General features: G+C 45.0%; 5 protein-coding genes across 5 annotated transcripts in view; 2 read left to right on the top strand and 3 right to left on the bottom strand.

Annotated features, from left to right (window-relative positions):
- The window catches only part of LOC131289693 (tachykinin-like peptides receptor 86C), a 45,805-nt gene extending 40,926 nt beyond the window's left edge, over positions 1-4,879 (bottom strand). Inside the window, exon 1 of the mRNA XM_058318991.1 lies at positions 4,686-4,879. Coding sequence (XP_058174974.1) covers positions 4,686-4,879 — 194 coding nt within the window. The remainder of the gene's footprint in view (positions 1-4,685) is intronic.
- Positions 4,880-16,934: 12,055 nt separating this feature from the next.
- LOC131287595 (mediator of RNA polymerase II transcription subunit 7) lies at positions 16,935-17,737 on the top strand. The gene has a single exon (XM_058316659.1). The coding sequence runs from the start codon at positions 16,959-16,961 to the stop codon at positions 17,616-17,618; it is 660 nt and encodes a 219-aa protein (XP_058172642.1). The 5' UTR covers positions 16,935-16,958; the 3' UTR covers positions 17,619-17,737.
- A 675-nt stretch (positions 17,738-18,412) lies between these two features.
- On the top strand, positions 18,413-21,906 carry LOC131284079 (uncharacterized). Its single transcript, XM_058312934.1, has 4 exons — positions 18,413-18,420; positions 18,520-20,230; positions 20,295-20,415; positions 20,490-21,906. The coding sequence occupies exons 1-4, from the start codon at positions 18,413-18,415 to the stop codon at positions 21,851-21,853; spliced, it is 3,204 nt and encodes a 1,067-aa protein (XP_058168917.1). The 3' UTR covers positions 21,854-21,906.
- Positions 21,907-22,899: 993 nt separating this feature from the next.
- LOC131288040 (TM2 domain-containing protein CG11103) lies at positions 22,900-23,482 on the bottom strand. Its single transcript, XM_058317137.1, has one exon. It carries the CDS (start codon positions 23,449-23,451, stop codon positions 22,900-22,902), a length of 552 nt encoding a protein of 183 aa, XP_058173120.1. The 5' UTR covers positions 23,452-23,482.
- Positions 23,483-23,702: 220 nt separating this feature from the next.
- On the bottom strand, positions 23,703-25,554 carry LOC131284080 (uncharacterized). The gene is made up of 5 exons (XM_058312935.1): positions 24,802-25,554; positions 24,606-24,741; positions 24,391-24,535; positions 24,133-24,325; positions 23,703-24,059 (listed from the first exon to the last, which is right to left on the bottom strand). The coding sequence occupies exons 1-5, from the start codon at positions 25,516-25,518 to the stop codon at positions 23,703-23,705; spliced, it is 1,548 nt and encodes a 515-aa protein (XP_058168918.1). The 5' UTR covers positions 25,519-25,554.
- Positions 25,555-25,893: the final 339 nt, after the last annotated feature.

Below are 25,893 nucleotides of genomic sequence, written 5' to 3' on the forward strand. Positions count from 1 at the left end.
TTCTTACTTCCACCGCCCAGAACGCCTTGGTGTGGGTGTGTTGTGGGCGTGCGATTTTGGAAGAACAAATTTCGGATAAAATTCGACCAGCACCGGCGAGCCTGCGGGGAAATTAATCATCACTTTGCACCATCCGGGAGACAGGTTTGTCGTCGGCGTTTGAGCGTCGACGGCCTTGAATGCAGCGCAAGGACGCTACAATGGTTCGGAATGGCGATGTTGTGGCAGGCCGCAATCACTCCGATTACATCCCAAAGACTTTGGTGAACAGGCGCGATTCGTTTTACGATTTGTCTTGCTCAGCCGAGACACGTGACACGTTGGCGGTTCCGCAAAGCGAATGGGGACGGTTCCCAAAGACCGAAAAGCTGGGCTGAAATTCGACATCAACACGAAGTACGCTATGTTTGCCGTGTTCAGGCCCGGGAGCTCTGGAGCAACCCATGTGCAACCACGTCCGAGCCCGATGACGCAGCACAATTAATTTCCGTTCAGGGCGGCTTTGCGTGCCTTAAGTTATACACGGCCGATAGGTACGCGAACCGATCGATAGTATTAATAAAATCAACCAAACACAATCCAAGGATAGCGATACGCACGGAACCGTCGGTAAAGCTGGGATTTTCTTCGCTCGCAACTCACCTCTGAGTACGCGTTTTTGAGGAGATTTTGTTTGCCTCAAACTTTTCAAAATAGGCTCTTTGCAGGGGCTTAGGACGTCCTAAGGTGAAATCTATTTTCTCAATTATGCTCGTAAGCACAGCACGTGTTGTGATGCAATGGAAGGAGAAAAAGGCACCTGCCTACCTTTACGCAAGACGATAAGGTACGAAATTTGATACATTTGCTTTTAGACTGCTGGTTTCAGTGTCGATAACTGGAAGATTTAAATCAAGGAGAGAATTGAAGCAAAAGAAAAATCACTTAAAATGATTTCAGCGAAAGCAAGCACGATGGATGATTTTATTCAAATTAAATAGAAGGACTGTAGTGACGGCGGTAATTGAAAAATATCAACAGTGACATTTGAATTAATTGTGTGTGAAGCGATGAGAAGTATCAAAATCTATTAAAAATCAATCAAGAAATTGCAAACAACAGAATGTATCACCAGTGGTGGATTTAACGGTGAGCGGACTGAGCGGCCGCGGGGGCCCCGTGCTCGCAACAACCACGTTCGTAAAATTTATACTTTAACAAATTTTATATTGAGTTAATCGATTTTCTTTAATGACCGACAAGTAATAAATTGTAACCGGTCAGGAATGGATAAGTTTACCGCATCCTACAAAAATTAGTGCAAAGAACTATAACGAAATAATGAAAGGAAGGTTTGGTTAATAATTCGAGTTGAAGAGCAACAAAAAAAAATGTTTTAAAGTTTGTTAATTGGAAACAAACATATATTTGCAAGATTGTAAAACAACAAGATTTTCAAATATATCAAGGATAGAATTAAAATAATGCGTTGAAAAACTTAAACAGTTTCAATGCAAGCAATGAGTTTTTGACATATCCTGTTAGATGTTGCCATACATTTGAAAAAGCTGCATACCATTTTTTAAAGTAGGCATTACTTCCAAATATAGGGAAGGTTATACACAAACGAAGCCCTACACACAACAGAATGCTTTTATATTATTTCAATGTCAGTTATCAGGCCATTCCCGATACATTAGTTTGCAATCCTATTGGAAAACCAAATTCGATACGGTATTCCTCCGTTTTCCTCTGCATTGGAAGCGGTAAGTTATTCAATAAATTTGGATGCGAAGGAAAATATCAATAATCGTTAAAGAATTTTTCCCCGAATCACCCGCTCACGGGCTGTGTGTGTGTGGTGTGGGAAAGGTAGGGTTCAATTGAATTACATTCACATCCACGCAGCTCATCGATCGCCTACATTCTGGCCTGAGTCGAAACCGTAAGCATTTTTTTTTTTTTCAATATGTCAGACTCTTTTTTCTGTTCTTTGAAACGAATGTTAATCGAAATAATACCGCAAAATTCCAGCTAGGAAATATGCTATCGAGAAAAAGTGATTGTTAGAAGCAAATAGAAGCCTTTAAAACTCGTTGGCTGCATGAAACCGAAGAGCGTAGTTAGATGATGTTTCAGGACAAAAAACAAACGAACTAAACAGCGTTGTGACGTTTCGATACATTTTGAATGTTAACGACAGGATGAGTACATTTGGAGACTCCATGCGCTCTCTATAGACAAAGTTCGGTACACCGCAAACATCCCACGGGGGTAGCTTTCTTGTCGGTAAATTTACATATGTCAGGGTTTTCAACGAACCCCTCGGTGAGGATGGTTTGGTACGCAGCGGAACGCACCACTTGTTACAATTAGTCAGCGAAGGCTCCGGTCGCTCAACAGAGCTGATCTGCATAATGCATGCTCTTCGGCATGACTTTTCCTGAACGCCACAACGGTCGAACCATCCATTTGCCTCCTGGGAGCACGTGTTTACTGCACTAACTCGACCAACGGTCCCGGCGTTTACCATTCCCGGACGAGCAGCCAACACAATCGTTTCTCCTGTATCGATCGACCGGAACGGTAAGCGATGGAGGCGCCCGGTAGAAACTGTCAAACGATCGAACCTTGAGTGTTCCATTCGAGCATGGGTCGAACGTTAAACATACGCTGAACCATGGCCACTTACTTTGTTTGTTTTACACAATGGCCGTCCGTTGGCCGATACGAGGCGCTACAATTGTCTTCACCCAGTTGTTGGACTTACTTTTGCACACGGATACTCCATTTTCAACAGGCTGGTGCATTCAACCCACTCTGTGGGACGAAGGTGACCGCTCAGGTGCACCAAAGTCAACGTAACGAACCGTTAATCCTTTGAACTGCCCGCCGTTTGTAGTTTCGAAGCTGTTTCCGAAGCGATACATTTTATGTGTGTGTGTGTATATGTTCATTAAGTCGGCTGAAGTTTCGAACGCAACGACTTGGAATCAAAGACTCTCGACAAATAGGCGAAACATAGAAACGTTTTCACGCTTTTGCACTTAACAAATTGAGCGGTTGTGGGAAAATGAGCACAGCAATTGACACAAAGCAGGAGCCTTTTCAAATGCGTTCGCCTCTCGGGTGGAATGTTTCTTCAAACAACTCAGCAAGCTGTAGTCAGCGTCGATTTGCAGCCCTCGGGTCGGAGTTTATGGAAAGGACAAAACATGTTTCTTATGTCGACTACACCGAAAACCGCTCCACCGTTTCGGCGCAACACACGATTCGCACGTTCCAGCTCAACCGGAAAACAATAACAGCTAATACGGCGAACGTGGGACAAGAAACCGTCTCGACAGCCGTTCCGCGCCCCCGTAACATGCCGAACTTCGAAGCATGCGGTCCAAACTTGACGAAACAGTCGCCAAACCCAAATTGCCCTCACGCAGGGACATGACAGTTGGTTTCGTCGTTTCTCACTGCCTCTGTATACATAATTGATCACTGCCTACTTGTTTGCTTTCATTTTGCCGACCGCATTCCGGTGAGTGTTTTTTCGCCCGAAACACATTTCTTGCCCAAGAACGCGTGAACCGTAACTTGGCGGAAGAAAAGAAAATCGTTTCAGTCAACGCTACCTGAACCGGCAGCGAACAGATTCGATAGCATTGCGAGCAGACGATGTCCAAAAAAGCGATCGAACGGAAAGCCCTACGCCGGGGAAACGAGAAATAACTTGTCACCCTGGGGTCCTTTTTGCCCTTGGTTCATTGTAAAAACGTGAGCGGACTCTTTTATGTTGTGCGATTGGAACGTGAGCAAACTGTGCGGAATGGATCCCCATCGTCGCCATAACTCACGCAACCAGCTTTTTGGACCGGTGCTTAATTGAGAAAACTACCGCCGAACGTGTTTACGGCGGAGAAATATGGATAGAAATATTAATCACGACATAAATAGCGTTAGCACCGGCACAAAAGGAATGCTGCAGTGGCGATTTTCAGATGGAACAGAAACGCGTGCTTGCTTTTGCTTTATTTGTACACTTAATTTAATAACTTAAAGACGATCGTGGAAGAACAAGTTGAACGACTTCACCCATTAAAAGATACGCCAATAACATTTGTTCCTTACGCTGTGTGAAAAGCAAAAGAACAGTTTTTTCTTTTCAAGCAACTGTTGAAGAATTGCCATAAATACGAATGGTACTTCAGGAAAACATGACGTTACATGTTGTAAAATAAAGATCGAGTGTTAGAAAACACGTCCCGACGAAGGGATATTCTAAATTCTGATTTGCTGATATAATGGTGGCGACTAAAGCGTGAACTAAAGGCTGTTGATTAATATCGAATTTTGTGGGCGCGAGCAATTACTGAACTCGTGCGACGACGAAGTACGGAATGCTGATGAGCTCGACTCGATGCGGCCTTTTCGAGGGCGGAGTTGATGTTTGTTTGGCATGAAAGTGTCCTGCAAGCGTTCCGTTGCTGCCACCGGGCGCTTATGGAAGTAACATTAGACAAACATTGCGCCGAGGGTGGATTCCGGACGAGTAAACAATTTAGCATAATTTCAACCGTTGTTCGGTAAATTTGCAATAAATTATTCAGCGTCAATATCCACACCCCCGCTCCCGCCACACGCTCGATCGTGGTCAGGCCGGGTGACCACCGGTTCCGCTTTTTTCCCACACCCCGCGACCCCGGTTGACATACCTGAGCGTCAGCAGATCGCCCGACTTCGGCACGTAGCCACGACTTTTGGTAATCATCTCGCCCAGCACGTCGAGGATTTCCGTTCGATTCAGCTCGCTGATCACGGTCGTATTGTAGTCCGTTGACCAGGGAAACCGCTGAATGGTCGCCTGGGTGCAATTTATCAGCAGCTCCATCTCGACGGACTCACTCATGTTGATGGCGTTGTGCTTGCTGTCGGTCGGACTTGCTCCCGAAGCGCTACCCGAGCGCACTCACGCTGCAAAACTTCCGGAACACACAAGGGGACACTCCCTCTCACACAAACACACACACACACACACCAACAAACAAACCTTAGCACACGGGCCGTGGCAGGGACCGGACCGACACCAAGCTTTTCCGAAGCATGTGTTCAGCGGCACAGGTTGACCGCTCCGGGGGACAAATCACATCACCGGAACGTTGTTTTCCACCAGCTTTTACTCCACTTTAGGCGAAGAGAAAAGATACACCACGTACCGATTTTACGGCGAGGTTCAAACCGCACCCGTTTGGCATTGCACGCACGAACCCACCACACGACGCACACTCGCGCGCACACGGGCACACTCTTTAGCTGTCACAGTCGACTAAGACCCGACGACACTCGGCTGAAACGAGAAATACTTTTCGAATTGCATTATCTCCGCGGCGTGTCGAAAGCACTGCACGAAAGCACTTGGACACTATCTCAACCGAACGCTGCGCACGTCAGCATGTTTCCACCAACACACAATATCGTATCGTTTTTCGCGGAAAACTTTCCACCCAGCCAGCAGCTACTCTGTCAATGATCGCACTCTAACTCGGAAGGCTACTGAACGCTAACACTAACCGCTGGCACTGGTAGGGGAAAGGAGTACGGTATTGTGAGGCAATATGCACCCTTTCAGCGAAAAACACTAACGTCTTTCAGTTCGTTCAAGACACGTTGCTCAACAATTTCACATTTTGGTTCACAAGCATCTGTTCTGTTATCATTGTCATGAAAAAGCTCAAACGGAGACTATTTAGGTTTTCAACATGACTCTTGTCATCGCGTCTTTGAAAATTGAGGACATATTGGTCCGAACTTCTAGAGGTAGAATTGAACTAGGAATATTTTTATAATTATTTTTTTTTAACATCCATAATTCCAAAACATAATTGGCCATCTTAATAAAAAAATTAAAACTAAAATTAAATTTACCTCCAACTAATTCGCTTTGTCTAAAATTCACGTATTGTGTGAATTAATTTCAGTGTTCGTTTAAAAATATGTTTCGGTACTTCTTGAGTTAATGTTCGATTTCTATGTCTAATTGGAGCACCTAGTACGACATAAAACATGGCGACGAAATTGTAATTTTTGTATTTACATTGAATTGTAAAGTCAAATTGTTTATTTCCTTTACTCCATGAAACATTGACGCAAAGCCGTAAAACTTACTCAGCATGTATTTAAGAAACAAGATAAAGCACATATTCTATTTCTTTCTGATTATTTTAAAATTACATAATTCAGCAAAAAACATTAAGGTCTACTAAGCTACGTCTCATCGTACCGGGAAGGATCGTGTTGACACTCCAGAGCGTATGTCACCACATAAGTTAAATAATGCCAGAGGTCTTTCGCTCTATCCACATTAGTCAACCGTTACGTCTTCCAAAGAGAGGTTTGTTTTGGTCCTTGCCTTTTCGATCTTCGAAAGACGGTTCCCCTCTTTCAGCTCGGAATCAATCGATGGTCCGGCGAAGCAACAACACCGGGACAACAATGGCAGAGGAAAAGAAAAGCCCACACCCCCTCCATTTCCCTTCAACGTTCGATTCTGCCGTCCTGCGTTTCCTTGTCATACAGCTCCTTTTTGATAACGAGGCGAGGCACGTTTGATACGAGTAAATATCAATGTTTGCGTGTGTGGTTCGATTGAAAGCTTATCCCTGGATCTTGTTGCAAAACGTTCAACTACAAAAATCATATCATATAGGAAGCTCGAACAGCAAGCTTCCTTACTCTTTCTCTCTCCTTTTTACTATAATTGCCCACGAGAAAAGGCTGCAAAATAAGGATTGCCTATGTTGTAGTTGATGAGCAAAGGGACACTAGCTTCAAATGGATAATTGGTCATTAAATAGCTCCCAGGAGTAAGATGTGAGCATGTGTGTGTATTTCGATTTGGTCCGCCGTTTGCCCCAGCCGCTTTCCCGCATGACTACCGTGCCCCAGCGTTCGTTTGTTGCTAGCTGCCAGCTTCCCAATAATTGTATCAAGGCGTCGAGGTTGTTAGACGTATTTTTTAAACAATTTCGTACGCTTTAAGTACTTCCTCGGAAGCACTCATCCGCTCGAGCGACTCACCCAATCATGATGGTGGCTGGTCGCTTCCAGTTGTGCTTAATAAAAGTAAAATCAAATAACGACATAACGATGGTGGAAAGCTACTTAACTTAGTTTGACATTCATTACGAAATTCGCCGAAATAGAACGAATTATCAATACTGTAGCGCGCACTCTCGCATATGTCGTTTTTTTTCTAGCAATTTTAACATCCAATAGTTTTGTTGCACACATTTCCTAAAATGAGATTGTCAAAAGAAGCATAGTCACACGAACCAAGTAACTAGAAAAAAAAATAAAATTGTCTAAGTAAAGTAAGTATAGGAAATATAACACAGAAGCCATAATTCGCACATTTTGCTTCACTAAAGAACGCTCTTTTAACCATTCCCGATTATTCATACCGAATTTACGGGTAAACAAAGTGTGAGCTATAACCACCAACAAACATTTCGGCTCGGGTACTTGTGCCTACACCGCTTGCGCTTAGGTTTCGAAACTTTCCCCATTTCGCACTGCCGATTGTTTGCCTACTACGCACTCACGTGGCACTCGCGGAAACGCTCACAATGAATCCGCCAATGTTTACCGTGACATCGGTATATAACGTATTCCTGATCCCAGCGGCACAGCCCGCGTTAGTGGAGGCGTCATTTTCCTCCCAAACCGAATGCACCGCGGGCGAACTTTTGGTAAGTAAACAACAGCAGGGGGTGTCGGTGTTTTCTCGATAAAAAAAAACCCGTCCTCGTGACGAAACCATTTGCGAACCATGAATGCTTCAATGGTATTCGAGCTAACCACTAAAAGACTCCGTTACCGCAGGTGAGCCTATAGGCATGGCCAAACCTTACGACCCGATTTGTTGAACGATCACTGCTCGAGCACGTGAAAAATCGAACAACGCTTCCGTATGCTAATAGGATGAAACGGTAGGAAAAAAAAACGAACACGACACCCGGAAAAGGGACTTTCCGACCTAGTCGGGTGGTTCATAGCGTCACCCAATTTATTTACCAACGAAGCACCTCGGCCCCCGGGATGGGATCTGGGTCGTAAATATAAAGGGTCCCGGTGATGATAGTGAACGTAAACCCATCGGCATGATTGAGCTCGCCGATAAGTGGCATCGGTGCTGTGCGATCCAAGGAAGGAATCACGCACGTGTAACCGTAGAGGTCCAGCTTCGAAGCGCCCGATGGTATTGATTTATGGGTACTGTTTGCCCACATCTTGACGGAGCGTTATTTTCCCCATTTTCTAAACGGTTCACTCGAGAAACTCGGCACCGCGTCCGCAATCGTTTGTTTGAGAAGCAACGGTACGGGCACTTAATTTTTATGACCCTCGGAAAGCTTAGGACCTTCGCCTCCACACGCGGTTCGGAAGAAGGTAGAGGCCGGCTCTTCTTGGTCATATTTTTATGCGTTTAACGCAGCGCAAGGTTGTGCCAACTTTAATCGCAAATATCACCTCCCTCCCGGTGCTCGCCCGCCTTCGTCCGGTGACGCTTCCCAGCAACCGTGGGGTTTTTTGTTGTTTAATCACATTTTATCAACCAACTCCATCCCGTACGGGGGCACGGGGTGACGGTGGGTGGTTGCGGGCAGCAAAACTTCAGACTCCAGCAAGTCTTAACCCGCAACGCCTTAATGCACCGGCGGTTTTCATGGCCTGTGCTGCGCCGCCCGCGATAAGAAAGAAGACGGTTGAAGAAACTTTATTTAACGCACTTTATGATGTGTTTTTTCATCTTCATTTTCTTTATTTATTTCATTCGGCTGATGCCAGTGACACAAACACCCGTCCAACCCGCGTGATACACTCATCGATGCTCGGTTTATGCTGCTACCAACGGGTCATCCTAGCCGATGGGTGGGAGGAGGAGGGGGTAATGAAATTTAGTTGTTATGCGACTGATGTAAAACTCAATTATTTATCCTTTTTCTTTTTTTTTTCTCCCCCACCATCATTCCTCGCTCCCACCCCGGCCATGTAAATAGTACCGAGCCGGGTAAAGGTACTGTGGGAAAATTTTCCTTTCGGTTAATGTGTTTATCTTTTCCAGCCGGTTGATAAACTTCGCAAGGGTCCTCCCAAAATGGTGAGGGATATCTTTTACCTGCACCTGCGAACGGCTAGAGGTAGAATACTTTCCCTCGAGGTGGTGTCCAATTTTGGTAGAAAGAAGAAAAAATAAAAGAACACGTACTTGCAAACAAGTTGATTCGTTCGTTAGCAGCAAACCAAATTAGCATAGAATATCAAATAACCGGTTTTTTTTTTTTTGAAACTCAGCTGCACACGACGCTGAACTTTTCAAACGACTTATTTCATATTTTCCAGCCAGCCCGTTATCGGATTGGGATGAAATATCAAGTTTGTTTCTTTGCATTTTTTTTTCTTTTCTTTCTCACCCTCACCGCAAGGCTTTCGGAAGATTAAAATCTACAAAATGCTCCCCGGAAAAAAAACAACCCCTCCTCCAGCTGACAACCACAAACAGCAACTAAAAGGAAAAGAAGGGGCTATTTTACCATGCAGCCTGTTCCTGCTAGTCAAGCTTATTTGCACGCCGCAAGGGACGGCTGGACGCGCTATCAAAAATTCACGATCGAAAAATATGCATCATAAAATCAAACCCATCAGCTAGCGGCACCGTAACGGTTCCCTTCGCTCCGGAATCGGTGCGAAATCCTCAAACATCAATCAAATCCGCTTGTATCCGACCATCCGCCCGACTTCATGGTAGAAGGGAGAGGGAAGTGTTGATGTGCCGAAAGCATATCCCTGTTTGCGGCCGCAATCAGTTTGCACCGACCGACCCCAGTTACGGTTTGCAAACACACACACACTTTTTTAACGACGCTAGGGCTCCGGAGAGCGGTGAAGAAGAGGGTACATCGGATGGCGTAACGAATATAAATACAAATCTCCGACAGACGTGCATAAAGACATTTTCACAGCCTTTTCAACGGGAAAACCCCATCGGCAGTTGCAGGCAGCTGCGCTGCCCACCGGAGCTCGAAATCGATCGAGCCGGCCAGTCGGAACGCTTATCTTCCGTGAGGTTTGGTTTTCGGTCGGTAAACAAGATTTTTGGTCATAAAGAAAGAAAAACACCAGCTCGTACCTCTTCCAGCCGAACGACCAATCGTTTTCATGTTTATGAGTTAGTCGGAAAAGCGAAGCACGGGTTGGGTGTTGACAAAAGGCGTAAAGGATCAAAAGAAAAAGAACGAGGCCACCATCGGACATGACTCGTCCGAGTTTCCAGCTGGCTGGAGCAGGCCTTCGCAGACATTCACGACGATCCGGCGAGATATGATCCGGATTCGCCGCGCATCACGTCACATGTTGGTTCGGTTGCATGGGAAATGCAAAAATGGAATCAAAAACCAAAACCATCATGGTTTTATCGCCCATCGAGCGTTTGGCTTGTGCACTGCGTGGTGGATTTTATTCACTCCCCCGGTCGGGGGAGGGAAGTTTATCCGCCTGCCGGACCGGGGTGAAGGTTGGCCAAATCCCTTTTCCCGCGCTCCCGTCCGGGTCGTCATCGTCACATCGTGGAGTGTATGTACGCAATTTCACCCTGCGACCGTTCGGTGGCAGATGTCATTCGTTCACATTTCTTCGCATGAAGCCATTTCGGTTCGGTTTACCGGCCATTTCTACGATTGGGAGGAGGGGGTCAATTCTGGCCAGGAGATAATTCCATTTCGTACCGGCTCGTAATCCCGGTCCGGTTCGGAGAGTTTGGGGAAGCAAAATCTCTGCCCGGCATGGGCTCCATTTCGTGTAGCCATATTTCATGGATGATGCCCATTTATGCTCACAACGCCGTTGAACCCGATCCCGACCTAGAAGGCACATGTTATATGTGCATGTATATGTGTGTGTGTGTGTGAGTGTGGACAAGACAGGGCAAATGGAATGAAGAAAAGCAAACCCTGCATAATATCGCTCAGTATTCATAGGTTTTTCGTTTAGCTCACCCAAACCGACGGATGGCATTAATTATCGAAGCACGCATGCGACTGGAACGTTTTCCCTTCCCTCCCCAGTGGATTGAACTGCGAGCAGTTGGAAGATGATATGCAAATAAAAATTTGTTGAAAATTATTCATAGCCACGTGAAGCACCAGGCGTCTCCATCGTCTTGCAAAACTCTCGAGCCTATTTTTAAACCACGAAACGAAGTTCGCTCGAAACTGCTCGTCATACTTGGAAAACTTTTAGCCCCGACCAGCCATCGGAATGGGCCTGTCGAAATGGTCGTGGTGCAGCTCCACGAAAAACCGACAGCTCCCAACCAGGTAGGAAAGTAATCTCTCCACGGTGTGGCCAAACAAATTGGCTGCCATTCGTTTGCATGAAGCTTTGAAGGCACAAACATCGGGCACCAGAAAAGAAAATGATAATAATACCAAGAACGAAGTGAAATACAGCACAACTCTGTTCGGCGACTTCACGATGGAAATCTGCATGCGCTGGGAAGAAACCACTCGGCAGCTTTGTGGAGCGTGTCTCTACCCGTTCGGTGTGGCCTCTAATGGCTCGCTGGCTGGCTTCATTAAAGTTTAATTTATACATCATCCACCTAGGATGCGCAACCTGACTACATTTGCGGGGCGCAAAACGAGCTGTTCACGGGCAATTTGCACTCCACTAATGTGCCTCGAAACGGCCGTGGGAAATTCAAATTTCAAAAATATGGCGCTGTTTGCCACTTTATTTGACTTCCGTTTCATTCCGCGGCTTTTCACGGTGGGCAACAGACGGGCAGAGGCCGAGCGTAGGAGCACGCTAGAAACTTTCTTTCGAGTTTTATATTATCTTTTTCTTGCCGAAAAATAATTACTCCTGGCTGTCGGCATTAATGTCAAACATTTATAACGGGAGAGTTCGCATCGAGGTGAGTTTTGTAGGTGGGACTTTCTTTAGTCGCCATTTATGGCTCTGACAGTGATTACAGAATTTCTCATCTAGGACATCTAGTCAGTAGCATTAATAGAGTTAAATTAATTTTTGGTCTAATAAAATCGTATGAGCTTTACGGGAAATAGTTGCAAGAAACCTACAATATTTTTTTGTATTACCTGTACTTCAACTAACATCATTAGAACGATATGAGCTAGTGAATTTATTCTTTTCATTTTAAGGACGTGAGTAACGACCATAACGGGGCTATCAATCACTTCAACGCAAAACAAATGTGACGCTATTTTCCTGATTTGTTACTACGTTTGAAGAGAATGCACATGCGTACCATCCAAGGCAAGTAGTTTTGTTTCCTTTTATTTACCACTTGCATAATCAATCATGGACTTTTTTCGTTTATTTCTTTGATTTTCTTCATCGCACCCTAACACCGCAAAGTCAGTGAAACAGAAATGATTGTTTTGTTTTGATATCGCTATTTCGATTGTATTTTCCTGTTGTGACTTACTTTCCGGACAGTTAAAAACCGTCGGCACAACACGTCGGTCTTTTTAAATACTAGCCATAAAATTCAGTGTAAAAAATAAATTTGATTTGAATTTAAAGCGTCAGTTTAAAATCGACAGAACCATATCAGCAGTCATTCAGAATCCAAGCACGAACGAAACGAGTATAAGACAACAGGTTTAACGTCGTTTAACATATGTTGCCTCTGTTGGAACTAGTCCAACAGCCATTATACACTCTACAGAAGACCCCATCCAAAAACTGATACGTAATTTTCTAGACCATATGAACGATGGAATACCTAATCCCATCATTTGGCCGCCCGGGAGCATATTCAGCAAAATCTCTATCATGCACTCCATCATCCACGATGGAAATGGAACAAATAAAAACGAGAATTTATGGTCGTGGCCAATGCCAAAGCCTAGACACCGCACAGCATCCCAGATTTATGGCTTTTAACCGGTTCAAGTCACACAACGCAGCAGAACCCGATGCCGACGTGCCGGGCTCGGATTGATGAAGTTTTACTGCCCGAGGCTTCCGGGGGGTAAATTTGAGTACACTTTCACCAGCTTACACGCCGAGGACGGCTTATCAGACCGGAAACCCCAACATACCCGCTAGATAGCACTAGACCAATAGAGTTGCAAGTCCATGACTTCGGTGGGTTTGCTTGGGGAAGACAATTACACACGACATAGAAAAAATCTAATTAAACTTTTACGGACATAAGTCAGCACCATACACTCATTTACCCACACAACGGGCACACACGTCCACACTTTGCACGACTCTGCAGTTGGTCTGGAATCCTTTCAGTGATTGCCCACCCTTGCAATGCTGCACGGTACGCGACACAAATCCCAGGGAATGGGATAAGTTTAACAAGTTTTATATCCATTTTCACTGCTCTGCTTTCCTCACCACATGTGTGTGTGTGTGTGTGTGGGAGGGGGGGGGGGGGGATGTGAAAGAATTTGAAACTCAAGTCACTAGCCCAAACGAAATAAAAATAAAATCAGGACACACTCAAACCAAATGCTGCGTGCTGCACACCATTTGTATATGAAAAGCGAGCATTGAGGGGTTTGATCGTGGGGGATGGAGAAAGGCGACGAAAACCAAAAAGCTTCAAGCAAAATGGAGTTCCCGGGTTGAGGATGACAAATAGGTTCACAATTTGTCCTGCCGCTCCACCGTTTCAATTAATCTTTCTTCAACTTTGGGCTTTTTTATTTGTTCGCTCACTCATGCTAATCCTTTGCTTCTTGTTACACGTTTCTCTTCCCCCCCCCCCCCCCCTCTTCTTCTATCACCTCCCTACCAACTCGAGTTTCCCACCCGATGATGATTGAGCTAAGGGATCCATTTTTCTCACCAACCTCAAGGAGAGGCGGAGGTACAAGCTCGATGATCGATAGAACTACAGCAAGGGAAAAAAACATGAGAAAAGCTTTCTCAAATAAATAAGCACATATAACAAACCAACAAAAAAGCCTCTCTAACCTCTTTACTCTCATAACCCCCTTCAAAGGGGGTAAATCAACGCGAAAGAAATCGATCGTGATTTATTCCACTGCCGCCGGCAATCATTTGTCTCATGCTGGCGAAACCAATATTTGTACACGCTTCAGGGGTTTTTTCACACTTGCAGGCATCAAACACATCACTTGTCGTTTCACTTCATTAATTTAGAATTTTTCGTAACACTGAAACACCAGGCCTATCCCGCGCGCCAGGCGTTAATTCTCAATTGATTAATGAATGCTCCGTGTGGTTTTCTTTGGGTTTGGAGTTTGCGATGGAATTAACTGACGAAATTTCGGCGCGAATGCGTAGTGAAAACCCCTTCGATATCCCCCAACACTCTACCGAACGGAGGAAATGGAACGATCAAACACCATTCACAGCACGACGGCAGACGCAATGCTGGCATATATGCTTCCCGGCGGAAGACAACCACCGTCGCCGACAGCTACCGCGTGACTGAGCATTTGCATTTGGCCTCGAAACCCACCGAGGCTCCGATCAGTCAAATACAGCATCCTGTTGCTTTGGCATCACAGACCCACGTGGACACTCGGCTTTCCGTTCGGCGACGAGTTCGGGAAACGTCCCGCGGCACATGCGCCATTCCCGTGGTACTTCGCTTTGGAACAGGGCATAGGCTTATGAATGGACACACAAAACGATGGTTGGCGTATGAGTAGTGCATGGAAATAAAGAAGTGGATGGTGGAATAACGTAAGACAATGCCTCGGAATGGCACCTAACGGGCAATGGTGATTAAAGTCATCATACTTTTGACACGGAGAGATAACGAGCGCGGCACGACGCGGGTTGCAATACAGGTGCTGCAAATTCACATGGTTGATGAATGGAAAAACCGATTATGCCGACGGTCACCGCACTGGGATGGTAGATTTGTCTGTTTGTGGCCAACACGTTTGTCCGGGATAAGGAAGCGGTAGTGCCTGAAGATGGAAAAAAGTAATGGAAGATTTGATTGATCAAACTACTGGTCAACGTTGATTATATATGGCGAGATAAACAATTAAATGTTCATTTAATTATTTCGAAACTAAATTAGACTGAACAAGCCGTGTAGATTCACAAGAAGCAAGACGGTTAAAAACAACCATGTATGGAAAACTCATTTGTTCGCCTTGGTTGTTTGTCTTCAAAAAGCATTTCATTCGAGGGGTCATATTTCCAATTCAATTCAGGGACTTGAAAGTTATTTGCGAATTGGGAATTTTTACCTAAGTCGATGCCGGCGGCCGTCTACCTTGTACGATTAAATTCGAGTGGAATCATATATATATATGATAGCAGCAGATAAATCCGAATGTGTTTTATGTAAATCAACTATTATTTCAAAGTTCAAATTTGAATTAAAATTTGTCGACAAGTTTCGATATTCGCTATGTCGACCGACTTGTAGTCCAGCATTCTGTCTAGTGATGGGGGAACTGAATCCCTACAGGGATTCGAATCTTTCGATTCAAATCCATTCTGAGATCCGGATCTTCGAACCCGAATCCCAATCCGTCAGAGTTGGATGCGATTGTTCTGGAGAGTATTGCCCGGATGCCCCCTCGTTTGATGACTTATATTTAATATCGCAAGATACTTTCGTCCCTCTCAAACCTATGTAGGGGTAAGCGGTGAGACTCATCATCATCATCGTCATGACGTAAACAAATCAATGTCGGTCTGGTAATTGTGTATCCTAATCTGAATCCCCAGAATCCAATTCAGAATCCGGTAAAAATGGTCTGGTCCTGATGAAATGGGTTTGGTTGGGTAGAACAACTCGGATAATGGACATTCTACTGTATTTCTTTCTAAAAAATAGGTTCCAGGATTTTTTCTAGAGCCTAACTTGCAAATCGCGCAAAAAACTCAATCTATGTCCATTGGACATTCTACCCAGCGTTCGATTTGAGTAAACTTAAATCAATTACATTGTCTCTAGATCGACTCGTTGTGTGACTAATTCGACTCAAATCATTGTGAGTCGATTCAAACAGTTTAGGCTCAAGTCAGAATCGAATCAAATCGAGTCCCAAACCCAAGGTTACTAAACACTAGACAGGTTGCGACAGAGCAGTTTTGCTCGGAACCATTTTGGATATCTTGTTTACAACTTGGCTGTCAATAGTGTTGTGGTTTGCAGGAATGATGGAAATTATCTAGTGGCTCGCGTAAAAATACTTCTCTTTTAATCTTCTTTTGGTTTGCTTGGACCATGGCCATATAGGCTGTGATATGCGTAAGATGTGAGAAACAACATTGCTCTAAATCGTAGAATCGGAGGAAGGACCCAATGTGTACAATGAGTTGATCTTGAAGAATGATATGAACTTCATCCATTTGTACGTCCCCAGTAAAAATCGTTTACTAAGTTTATCGAGGATTTAGCCCGGCTACAGGCACACCGGTACTCAAAGATAGTGTTCAATAGATTTCGAGTTCTCTTAACGCCTGCTCTCGTGGAACTGTGAATCTGTCCCTCCGCTAACTTTAATAATCTGGTTAAAGCCTTCTTTGATTGAAAATAGCAGCGCAACAAACCATTCCAACTTGTTTGTCAAATTTTTCTTTCATTTTTTTATCGTCAACCGGTAAAAATGTTCTGCTTGTCGCAACCTGTCTAGTGTTTAGTAATCTTGCCCAAACCAATCAAATCTGATTCGAATCCTTATCGAATCAAATCTTTAGAATCTGTCAGATGGGATTCGAATCTTTACAATCCGTCTAGGGATCGAATCTTCGAATCTTCCGAATCCCGATTCTGTCAACACTAATTCTGTCAACATTCTTAGCCCGAGAAAAACGCAGCTCCGAAGAAGTACGTAGGTTTCATTTTGTGTTCCCGTTCAATGTTTCTGTATTTTTAACGAATATACACTTTCCTATGTAACTACCGTTTCAGTTTTGTAACACTACATAGTGAGAATCGTTGATCCTGCAAGATGGCAAACGCGGAAGCAATACAGGTCAGCTCGCTTCCATTACCCCCGGCGCAGTACATCAATCTGTACACGGATGAAAACATTCGAAAGAATCGTGCCCCAAAACCTCCGGCGCCAATGCAGGACTCCTACAACATGTTCGGGGGAACGTTCAGCAATGATGATAACATTATCCGCCCGCTCGAAACACAAGGCTTCAAACGGCTCTACCCACTACACTTCGATCGCCGGAAGGAACTGAAAAAGCTGAACCACTCGTTGCTCGTCAACTTCCTCGATCTGATCGACCTGCTGGTCCACTATCCAGACAGCCCCAGGCGAGCGGAAAAGATCGAAGACCTCAGCCTGCTGTTCGTACACATTCACCATCTGCTGAACGAGTTCCGGCCCCATCAGGCGCGGGAAACGCTGCGCGTTATGATGGAACTGCAAAAGCGCCAGAGGATAGAAACTGCACAGCGTTTTCAGAATCATTTGGAAAAAGTGCGCGAAATGGTTAAAAACGCGTTCGCCTCCTTGCCGGACCTGACCGATGCAGACCGGCTCGCTGGGGGGCTAGAACCGATGGACACTGGTGAATCTGGTGACATGGCAGGAGGTCGGGGCGAAGGTTGCCATCCCCTTGATAGGTTAATGTGCGAAATCGTTGATATGATGTGAGATGGCTGTACAAAGTTAGGCGGCCATTAATTTGATAATGCAGGAGTTACTTTATTTCATTTCTGATTTGTTTTGTATTCGTACTCCTCTCATAAGAGCAAAATATAGTAAATTATTCTTAAAACAGCTGAATTTGGGTTAAACCATGTTCCGAACGTATATAATCGGGCATTTATGTGCCCCAATCACAAACAATTGGTTTGAAAAATTTATGAGCTTGCTACTCTACGTACGAAGAAGCAAGAAGAGTTTGTAATTAATGTTAACGTTTGCGTATTTGGTCTCACGAGATTGAAACCAATATTCAAACACTGTAGCACAAAACAAGAAGTAAATATGTTTTGACCTACTGTGCAGGGCTGCTTCGAACGCGTGGTTGACCGAAGTGGACCGGTAGCTACCGATCAACTAAAAATAGATAAAATAAACAAACTCAGATAGATTTGGACCAAATTTGAATCTAATAAAATCCATTAGTTTTTGTTTTGGTCAAAATTTATCAAATCTAATAAATACTAGCAAATCAAATGTGATCCGAATCTGTCAAATAGGATCTATTCTTTAGAATCCGTCAATGGATCGAGTGCTCGAATCTTCCGAATTCCGATTCGGCCAACACTACTTACCGATCTGCAAGTTTACTAAAAAGAAGATGGCGGATCTAGCAACTACAACAAGAGATTTGTTATTGTTTTGCTATCGATGCCGCTCAGAAATAAAAGTATTCACGTTGTTGTTATCATTGTAACATTGTTTGTACCGTGCTGGATTATGGTAAATGTTGAAACAGCAAAATGAGCAGGTCAGTACACCCCAAATTCACGTGTTAACTTTCACCCTCAAGTAGGGGGAGGGCAGTCCCATTAATTGTTTTGATGTGCTTCCCCATAATTTCCCACAGAAAAAATCGAAAGATTCACGAGTTATCGAATACCGCGGATGGTGCCGGTGGTACAACTACACAATTATTATACGACGCACGCCGTGCACAGCTTCCATCATTATCAACTTCCAGTGCTACCCACGTTGCTACCCCTGCCCCACGAAATGGCGCTCGGAATGTTGCAAACGATCAAACAGAACGCGCAACGATTCATACTCCTGAGGCGATTGCGAGCTTTCTTATGCAGGTAACAGAAAAAAAGGATCGATGCATAGATTTTGACCTGCAGTACTGGTTGACGAAATATGTAAGCACTCGCACGGAGGCAAACTTCCCCGTGGCGGGCATGTTGATTAACTGTGCGGCACACATTTACGGCCGAAAGGTGGACTACCTGAGCGACATCGTGATACACATGAACGATAATCAGAAATCGCGCGAAGAAAAACAGGTGTCCGAAGAAAACGGCGAGAATTCGGAAGAGCCCGCCCAAAACACGAGCACGGTGCGAAAACGGACCGGCCGTTTTAATCCCGAATCACTGTCGGACTGTTTCAGTGATTTGGAGTTTACGTGCAACGATAAAAAGCTACTAAAGATTGATGATTTGATCAACCCACCCGTACCGGTCGAAGTGGACCGTCGGACAAAGGTTGAGCAGATGATGGATCTCTGCCGGGAACTGCGCGCCAATCCCACCCGGCAGCGACGTCAGGAGCTGCTCAATCGGCTGCGGGATGACGCGAACATTGCCCCGATGCTATCCAGCAACGGTGTGGCTAGGAGGAATCAAATATTGGACCTAGAATCGGGTGAAACGATCGGCACCCGGTACGACTACCAGACGCACCTAAACTACATCGACGGGCGGACGGGTTCGCTTAGGGCCGAGCACGATTTGAAGCGGTTCTTTCAGCGCTGCGACGTCATCGACTTCTTATCCGAGCAGTCCGATTTGGAGCGAGAACGTTGCACCCGTCTAGGTATGGCCGCGCCGGTCGATCTGCTTTCGGCGAAGGCGCGCGAGCTAAAAATCTTCATGCCTCCCGAGTACCTGAAGGACCACTACCGCATTAACGTTAACGATACGTCCGATTTTGACAATGCGCTTATACAAGCACGTGTTACCAACTACAGCTCAGATCCCATTCTAGCGTTGATGAACGCTGAAGAGAGGGAAAAGCGGTACAAACAGATTGAACAAGAGGAAGAGCACGACACATCAGTTACAGTAAATGAAACGAATAATGACTCCGGTTATGGCAATGATTCCGCCATAACTGAAGATCCTTCATTCAAAGAAGTACTATCTTCATCATTGCTTAACGAAACACAACACAACAATACTAGCGCATCGCAACACGACACGGAAAATTCCACCATCCAAACGTCCACCGAAGAAAATCCCCTGGAATCGGAACTGCTAGCCTTGGAAGCGAATACTTCATCCCAGGCCAACGGTGAAGGAGAAAAACCGACCGGTACCGCTTCCCGATTGAGCGTGGACGAGGGCATCGGGGTGGACCATGAGTCGCCGACACGCTCTCCTTCAGCGACGCTAGAGATGGGTAATAAAGTACTATTCACCAGCGGAAACATCATTCCCCGGCAAATGTATAAACCACCGAACGAGAAGCTGCTCCTAAATCTGTTCGGTTTGCCGGAGAAAACCATCAAAAAGTCCTCCATATTCGCCTTACCAGTGGAATATCGAAAATTGAAAGCGGACGTAAGTTTGAACATACAATTGGGTTTAACGCATAGAGAACTAATAAGCTTGATGTTGGTTTCAGTTGACACGAAGACGCAAACAACAGGCAATTGTTTCTAGCGAGATAGTGTTGCACAGTCTTCATCCGGATGCTCCAAGAAATTCACTCTGGGTCGAACGTCCATCTACCCCTGATCTGGAGGGTTGGTATTTTTTTGGCTCATCGGTTTACCGATCGCAATCTAATCTTAACTTTCTTTTTCTTCTCTTTTTATAGATTTTTTGGGTTTCGATGACGATGAAGCACCGGATGTGGGCAAACACGCTGTAAAAAAATCCAACAAGTTTGATCGACCATCGACACCGGAGTGTGACTTCCCCGGTTTTACGGAGGAAGAAGTTGCCATCGGTCATAGAAACGCTCCAGCGACACTAGCGCTCGCCGCGAAAGACGTTGTAAACCTTTCGAGTCCAACTCGATCGCCCGGCAAGCAGCGGCAAACCGGTGACGGTACGTCATCACAGCCCGTCACCCCGTCCCGTACACTGTCGTGCGATTCCGGCATATCCGATACGGCCCCGGCTGAACGGGGGAAAGATACTTCGGCCGGAAACTCCGGTCTCGAACCGATCATGAGCGAGCATGAAGACGGCGGCTTCGACAGTTCAGATCCCGATCCGGAAACGACCGACGGGAGACCGCTCAAGGAGCATACGGACGCTTCGAATGCCCGCATCCAGCACAGCGTCGCCGAGGCCAAGGAACGGATCGAGAAGGTAAACGCGTGGCATAAAAAATTGAAACCAATTTTGATCGAATCGGAACAACGGAACCATTTCGACATCCACGCCTACGGAACGGAAATAATCGAAACGTTCGATGCGACGGAAGTTCAGGCGAACCCCGGTGACCTACACCGGCCGACGATAACGCTCGCGACGGTGCTACAAAACAAACCCGCCCACAGTACGGCACGGTATTTCCTGTCCATGCTAATGCTGGCCAACACTAACAACGTTGAAATAACGAATAAAAACAGCGAGCCGTTACGAATATCGACCGCGGAAGAAATAGAGCTGCGTCTGCTCAGCAGAAAGCGACACCATCAGCAGATGATGGCACGGAAGCGCAAATTGATGTCGAGTGCAGGTCAGGAAGCGACGGACGAGCCAGAAGCGAACACAACACCACAGGTAGCTTTCCGGCCGGATCCGATGGAAAGACTTGCACCAGACACTGCCACCGTCGGTAACTTCATGGATAGCGTGGAGCAAGTGTACTCCGCCCTCAACAGTGAGGAATCGAAGCGGAAACGGTTAGCGTTCCGTCGAGGCATGCGGAATCGTGCGTACGGGATCCAGGAGGAAAAGGAGGGCGAAGCAACGTCATCTGGGACCTCGACAAAAAAACCACGAACGGGTGAACCACCACCCCCTCCTCCTCCTCTCGTAGCGAAACCGCAACCTGCACCACCGCCAGACAACATCGAACCCTTCGTGGAAGACGAAATTCTACAGGTTGATTTGTCCACACATCACGCAATGTTCATATCCGGACAACGAGAGTCTCACGATGGGTGTGCACAAAGTGTGTTCTCATTCGCAGAATCTGGGTACGAGTCGATGATAAGTGATAAGTGAGTTTGCTGGCAACAGGCGAGTTTTAAACCAGTGCACAGTAGTATAATTACACCTGTACAAAGCGTATAATAAGATAGTACGAAACAGAGAGATAGAGAGAGATGCGCATTGGCTCGGGCAGTTCTAAGTGCATTATAGTAGGAACTATATTTAACCCACAGAATGTGGGTAACGCGCTCGATACAAAGTTTATAACTCTACTAGACACATGGAGATTCCTTCATTGCCGTATTGATGGCAAACCTGAGGCTCCGAACCGGAGGCAACGATACACATCTTAGCTTGTTTCCTTCGACGACTAAAGTACAAAGTGTCATCCGATCACTATTTTCATCATCCATAAAATTAGTCTTACGCAACACATGCTGCTGCAGTGGAATCGGTAAACGAATGCCAGTTTTTTTCCTCCACTTACAACCAGTGCAACCGATCGCACTTACAGGGGATTCAATTTTTTGTCGAAACTCGAATCTAGCATTTTTTATTCTATTCTGTTATACCCTAGCTGTATTTTTAGTAATCGCATGGCGATAAACGATAAGGTTAAATTCAGCATAATGAAGGAAACTAAATTTTCACAGTTTTCGTATCACAATATTTTCCTTTCAACATACAATCGAGGAGCGTAAGGTTTTTTATAGTTTTTTTTTATATTGGAGACGAGTGCAAACAAAATTTAAAAATTAAAGTACTAGTTTTTATTGCAACACATAGGACATACTTATTCTCGAAACTTATGTATTTTGTATGCGTTCATTTTTCTTAAGCTTAATTAATTTCACTCATTGCTGAGTACAAGGAAACCGCGTCCTGTAAATATATAGTTTTATAGATAATTTAATGTTGTTTTTCTAATGATCAACTAATGGAATACAATCTATATTTTAACAACCGATCAGCCTTCGTTTATTCAATATAATCTGCTGACCTCCCAGAGGGAAGGTATAACACGTTCGACCATCTATCCTACAATGAAAGCGAATGGAGAAATGTAAGCTTCCAGAGAAAAAGATGTAAGCTGCAGTGGTAATACTTCGTAAGCTGCTTCAAACTTTCGTATTCCAGTTGCTGCCATCTTCGGGTAACAAATTGTTCGTGATCAACAAGACGATATCCACGATCCACCAAATGCCAATACCGCCCAGGGTTAGCAGCTTTCCCACGGCCGTACCGGTCTGCCCTAGGCAGAACCGATCCATGCCCAGGAAACCGAGCAGAATGCTGTACAGCAGTGTCGTTACGAAGTAGTGATCCGTGTACTTCACGCAGGGAAATCCATCACGCCAAAATTCCCGTGGACCAAAACACTCGATATTTTCGAACACGACACACTTCACCTTCGTCACTTCGACCTCGTCATAGTAGACGCCGCCGATTTTCACACATCCGTAGCCAAGCTCCTCCTTGGCCGTACGGTTTCCTTTATGGTTGTACGGTTCTTCGCAGTCCAGGAACTCCTCGGGAAGAAAGGAACAATTCACCAGCGCACTGTGCGGGTTGAACGTTGTCGACTGATTGGGCGCTGCGGAATCTTTGTCTTTTGTTATCTGGGCAGTTTCGACGAAGAAAACTGCCGAAAATAAAAGTAAAATCAACATTGCAACCACTGCAAGAGGTGGTCCGGTAAGAATACCCGTAGATTTTGTTTTGGTTCGCTGGAGATCGAGTATGTAAACAAAAGGCCTTTTTTCTTGAGCCTTTTCTTGACCTGTCAGCTACCCATAGTAAACGTAAACGAAAAAAAAATGTGAATTAAAAAAAGCGATTGCATACCATAATTTCGTTTTCACAAAAAATTCTTTTAATTTTCTATTAATTCAAAACTCCCGTATGTATTCTAGTGTTCGTTTTATTCTTTGGTTTTCGCACTGGGCGCAGTCCACTCATCCGGTTGAATCGAAGACACCAATTCACCCTTGATCAAGCTGGTAAAAAATTGGCCTACCGTTTTCGTAGCATGGTGGTTGGACTCCCAACGTATTGGATCAGTGCTGGTATCGCGAAACCAAAACGAGGCTGCCCTTGGCGCTACGTACGTAATAGTAACATTTTCCTTCGCAATCGAGCCGATGTTGTAGATTTCTAAGCTTTCCAAGTTGGTGTATACTCCCCTTACCCATCGGATCATTGCATTGAACGGGAAATGCAAGATTGTTCGACGGATCGTCATCAAACCGTAAGAAAGGCAGTATATTGCGAATCGGAGCTGAACGGTGGATAAAGAAATGAGATTAGCTCGTTATGGAAGAAAAAAAGCTCCACTAGCATTTTTAACATACCGATGCAAACACGATGTAGTAGAAAAGGATTGTTGGAAGCAGAAAGAGTAGCACTGTGAACGATAGCGTGGCAAGGAATAGTTGCCGGTTCATGTAATCATGTGCCTCCACTCGGTCCCGCAGGACGTTGTGCTTTTTTCCCAACACTGTGCGGTACAGAGCTTTCAGTCCACCAACTTCAATGCGATAAAGGCTGTATAATTGACAAAATAGTTTAAAATCGTTCTTGAAATCATTAAAAAAAATAAAATTACTCACACAGCTACATAGATGTAGAAACAGTGCGCATGTAGGCTTATGAGGACAATCAAATCTGAAAGCATTGCAACTTGGAATGATAACCCGAACAGACCCAAAACCGACAATGGAATGAAGAGAAATTGAATAGCTGGCGAAAGTATTACTGAAAGTATAGAAAATTAAATTAAAATAAGAATTTGGAGCCCACTAGTATTAAACAGGTGAAGTAATACTTAAGAACATCCACCAGAGATCAACTTGGTAGCTGAAACAGCTGAAGAAAAACTCGTTCAAAGACCCGTTCAGTTTCAGCCCAATCGGATTGCCTCGAAGAGTTTGAAGAAGCTTGAGGAGACTGTCCACTATGACCTAAAACATAGCAATATAAATTTTAGTGTACCCTTTGGTAGAATATAGTTCATGCCAAACCTCTGCAAACTGCATAAACCGGGTACCAGGGTTTCCAAACCAAAGTATCAAACTTAAAACTGCTACACCAAACCCGATGTCCATCAGCAGCGTCCATTTTACAGCGTTCTGATCTTTCTGCTGGACACACTCCACCCACTCTGACCAGTGATAGTATAGGGCCGTTTTGCGAAATATCATCCCCATCACTTTGCCGATGGGACGTAAAGCACAAAGAAACCTCTGCACCGGATCAAACTCTGCCAGTGCTTGCAGTTTCTCCACTATGCCGGCCGGTTCCGTTTTGGTCGCCTTAATTAACCGTGCCAGATGCAATAACGCATTATCACAGTCAACAGCAGTCAAGTCATTCTCTGCCAAATTGTTGAATCCCTTCTCGTCATAGATTATCAGCAGCTTATTTAACGACTCTATGGTGACGCCTTTTACCTTGGCCATCACATGCTTGATACGGCCGCTGTTTGAGATCGCCAGGCGGAGAAAGTTATCTTCCCTAGCCAGCTGTTCTCGGAGTGTTTTATCGTTCTGGGCCGCTCGAAACTGGACATAATCGGCTACGCTGCAAATCTTCCCAATCGGTTCCGTATAGCCCGGTATCGGCTCATCGTCCAGCACGGTGAATCTGATTTCGTCGCGTAAATCTTCAACCAATCCGTAAAGATCGCAGAATGTAAATTTCTCTATCAATTTGGAGGAAAGATAAATTTTAATGATCATTTGCGTTTCTTTTCGTAAACCACCGTAGTGCACCACTCGGTTGTTGACTGCAAAAATAATGTAAACAATTTGTTGTAAACAATTGGTTTTTTGTTGCTCTGCTGCAAAAGACACACCGCTGACAGTCCAGTAGTGGTGGGTATTGATGTTCCGGGAGCGATTCAAAAGCGGCCAGTCGATCATTCATTTCCTTTCCACTGCAAATTACCATTGGAGCAATGATCTTGATCTGCAAATTACCATTGGAGCAATGATTGGAGCAATGATCTTGTGGTTGGGGGTGCCCATGGCGCAGCGGTAGCGCGAGGAAACACCACACCACAGGTGTGGGATCGAATCTCGAGTCTGGCACCCTCCGGTATTACGAACGGCTGA

This window comes from Anopheles ziemanni, chromosome 3 (assembly GCF_943734765.1).
Source record: "Anopheles ziemanni chromosome 3, idAnoZiCoDA_A2_x.2, whole genome shotgun sequence".
Classification (NCBI taxonomy): Eukaryota; Metazoa; Arthropoda; class Insecta; order Diptera; family Culicidae; genus Anopheles; species Anopheles ziemanni.

Bases quoted from the DNA above. Each gene is read 5' to 3' on its own strand.
- LOC131287595 (XM_058316659.1), top strand. From the start codon at position 16,959: ATGGCAAACGCGGAAGCAATACAGGTCAGCTCGCTTCCATTACCCCCG.
- LOC131288040 (XM_058317137.1), bottom strand. From the start codon at position 23,451: ATGTTGATTTTACTTTTATTTTCGGCAGTTTTCTTCGTCGAAACTGCC.
- LOC131284080 (XM_058312935.1), bottom strand. From the start codon at position 25,518: ATGATCATTAAAATTTATCTTTCCTCCAAATTGATAGAGAAATTTACA. The intron at 24,326-24,390 runs GTGAGTAATTTT...TCAATTATACAG, and splicing joins TTCTACATCTATGTAGCTGT to CCTTTATCGCATTGAAGTTG. The intron at 24,060-24,132 runs GTATGTTAAAAA...TCCACCGTTCAG, and splicing joins ACTACATCGTGTTTGCATCG to CTCCGATTCGCAATATACTG.
- LOC131284079 (XM_058312934.1), top strand. The intron at 20,231-20,294 runs GTAAGTTTGAAC...TGTTGGTTTCAG, and splicing joins ATCGAAAATTGAAAGCGGAC to TTGACACGAAGACGCAAACA. The intron at 20,416-20,489 runs GTTGGTATTTTT...CTCTTTTTATAG, and splicing joins ATCTACCCCTGATCTGGAGG to ATTTTTTGGGTTTCGATGAC.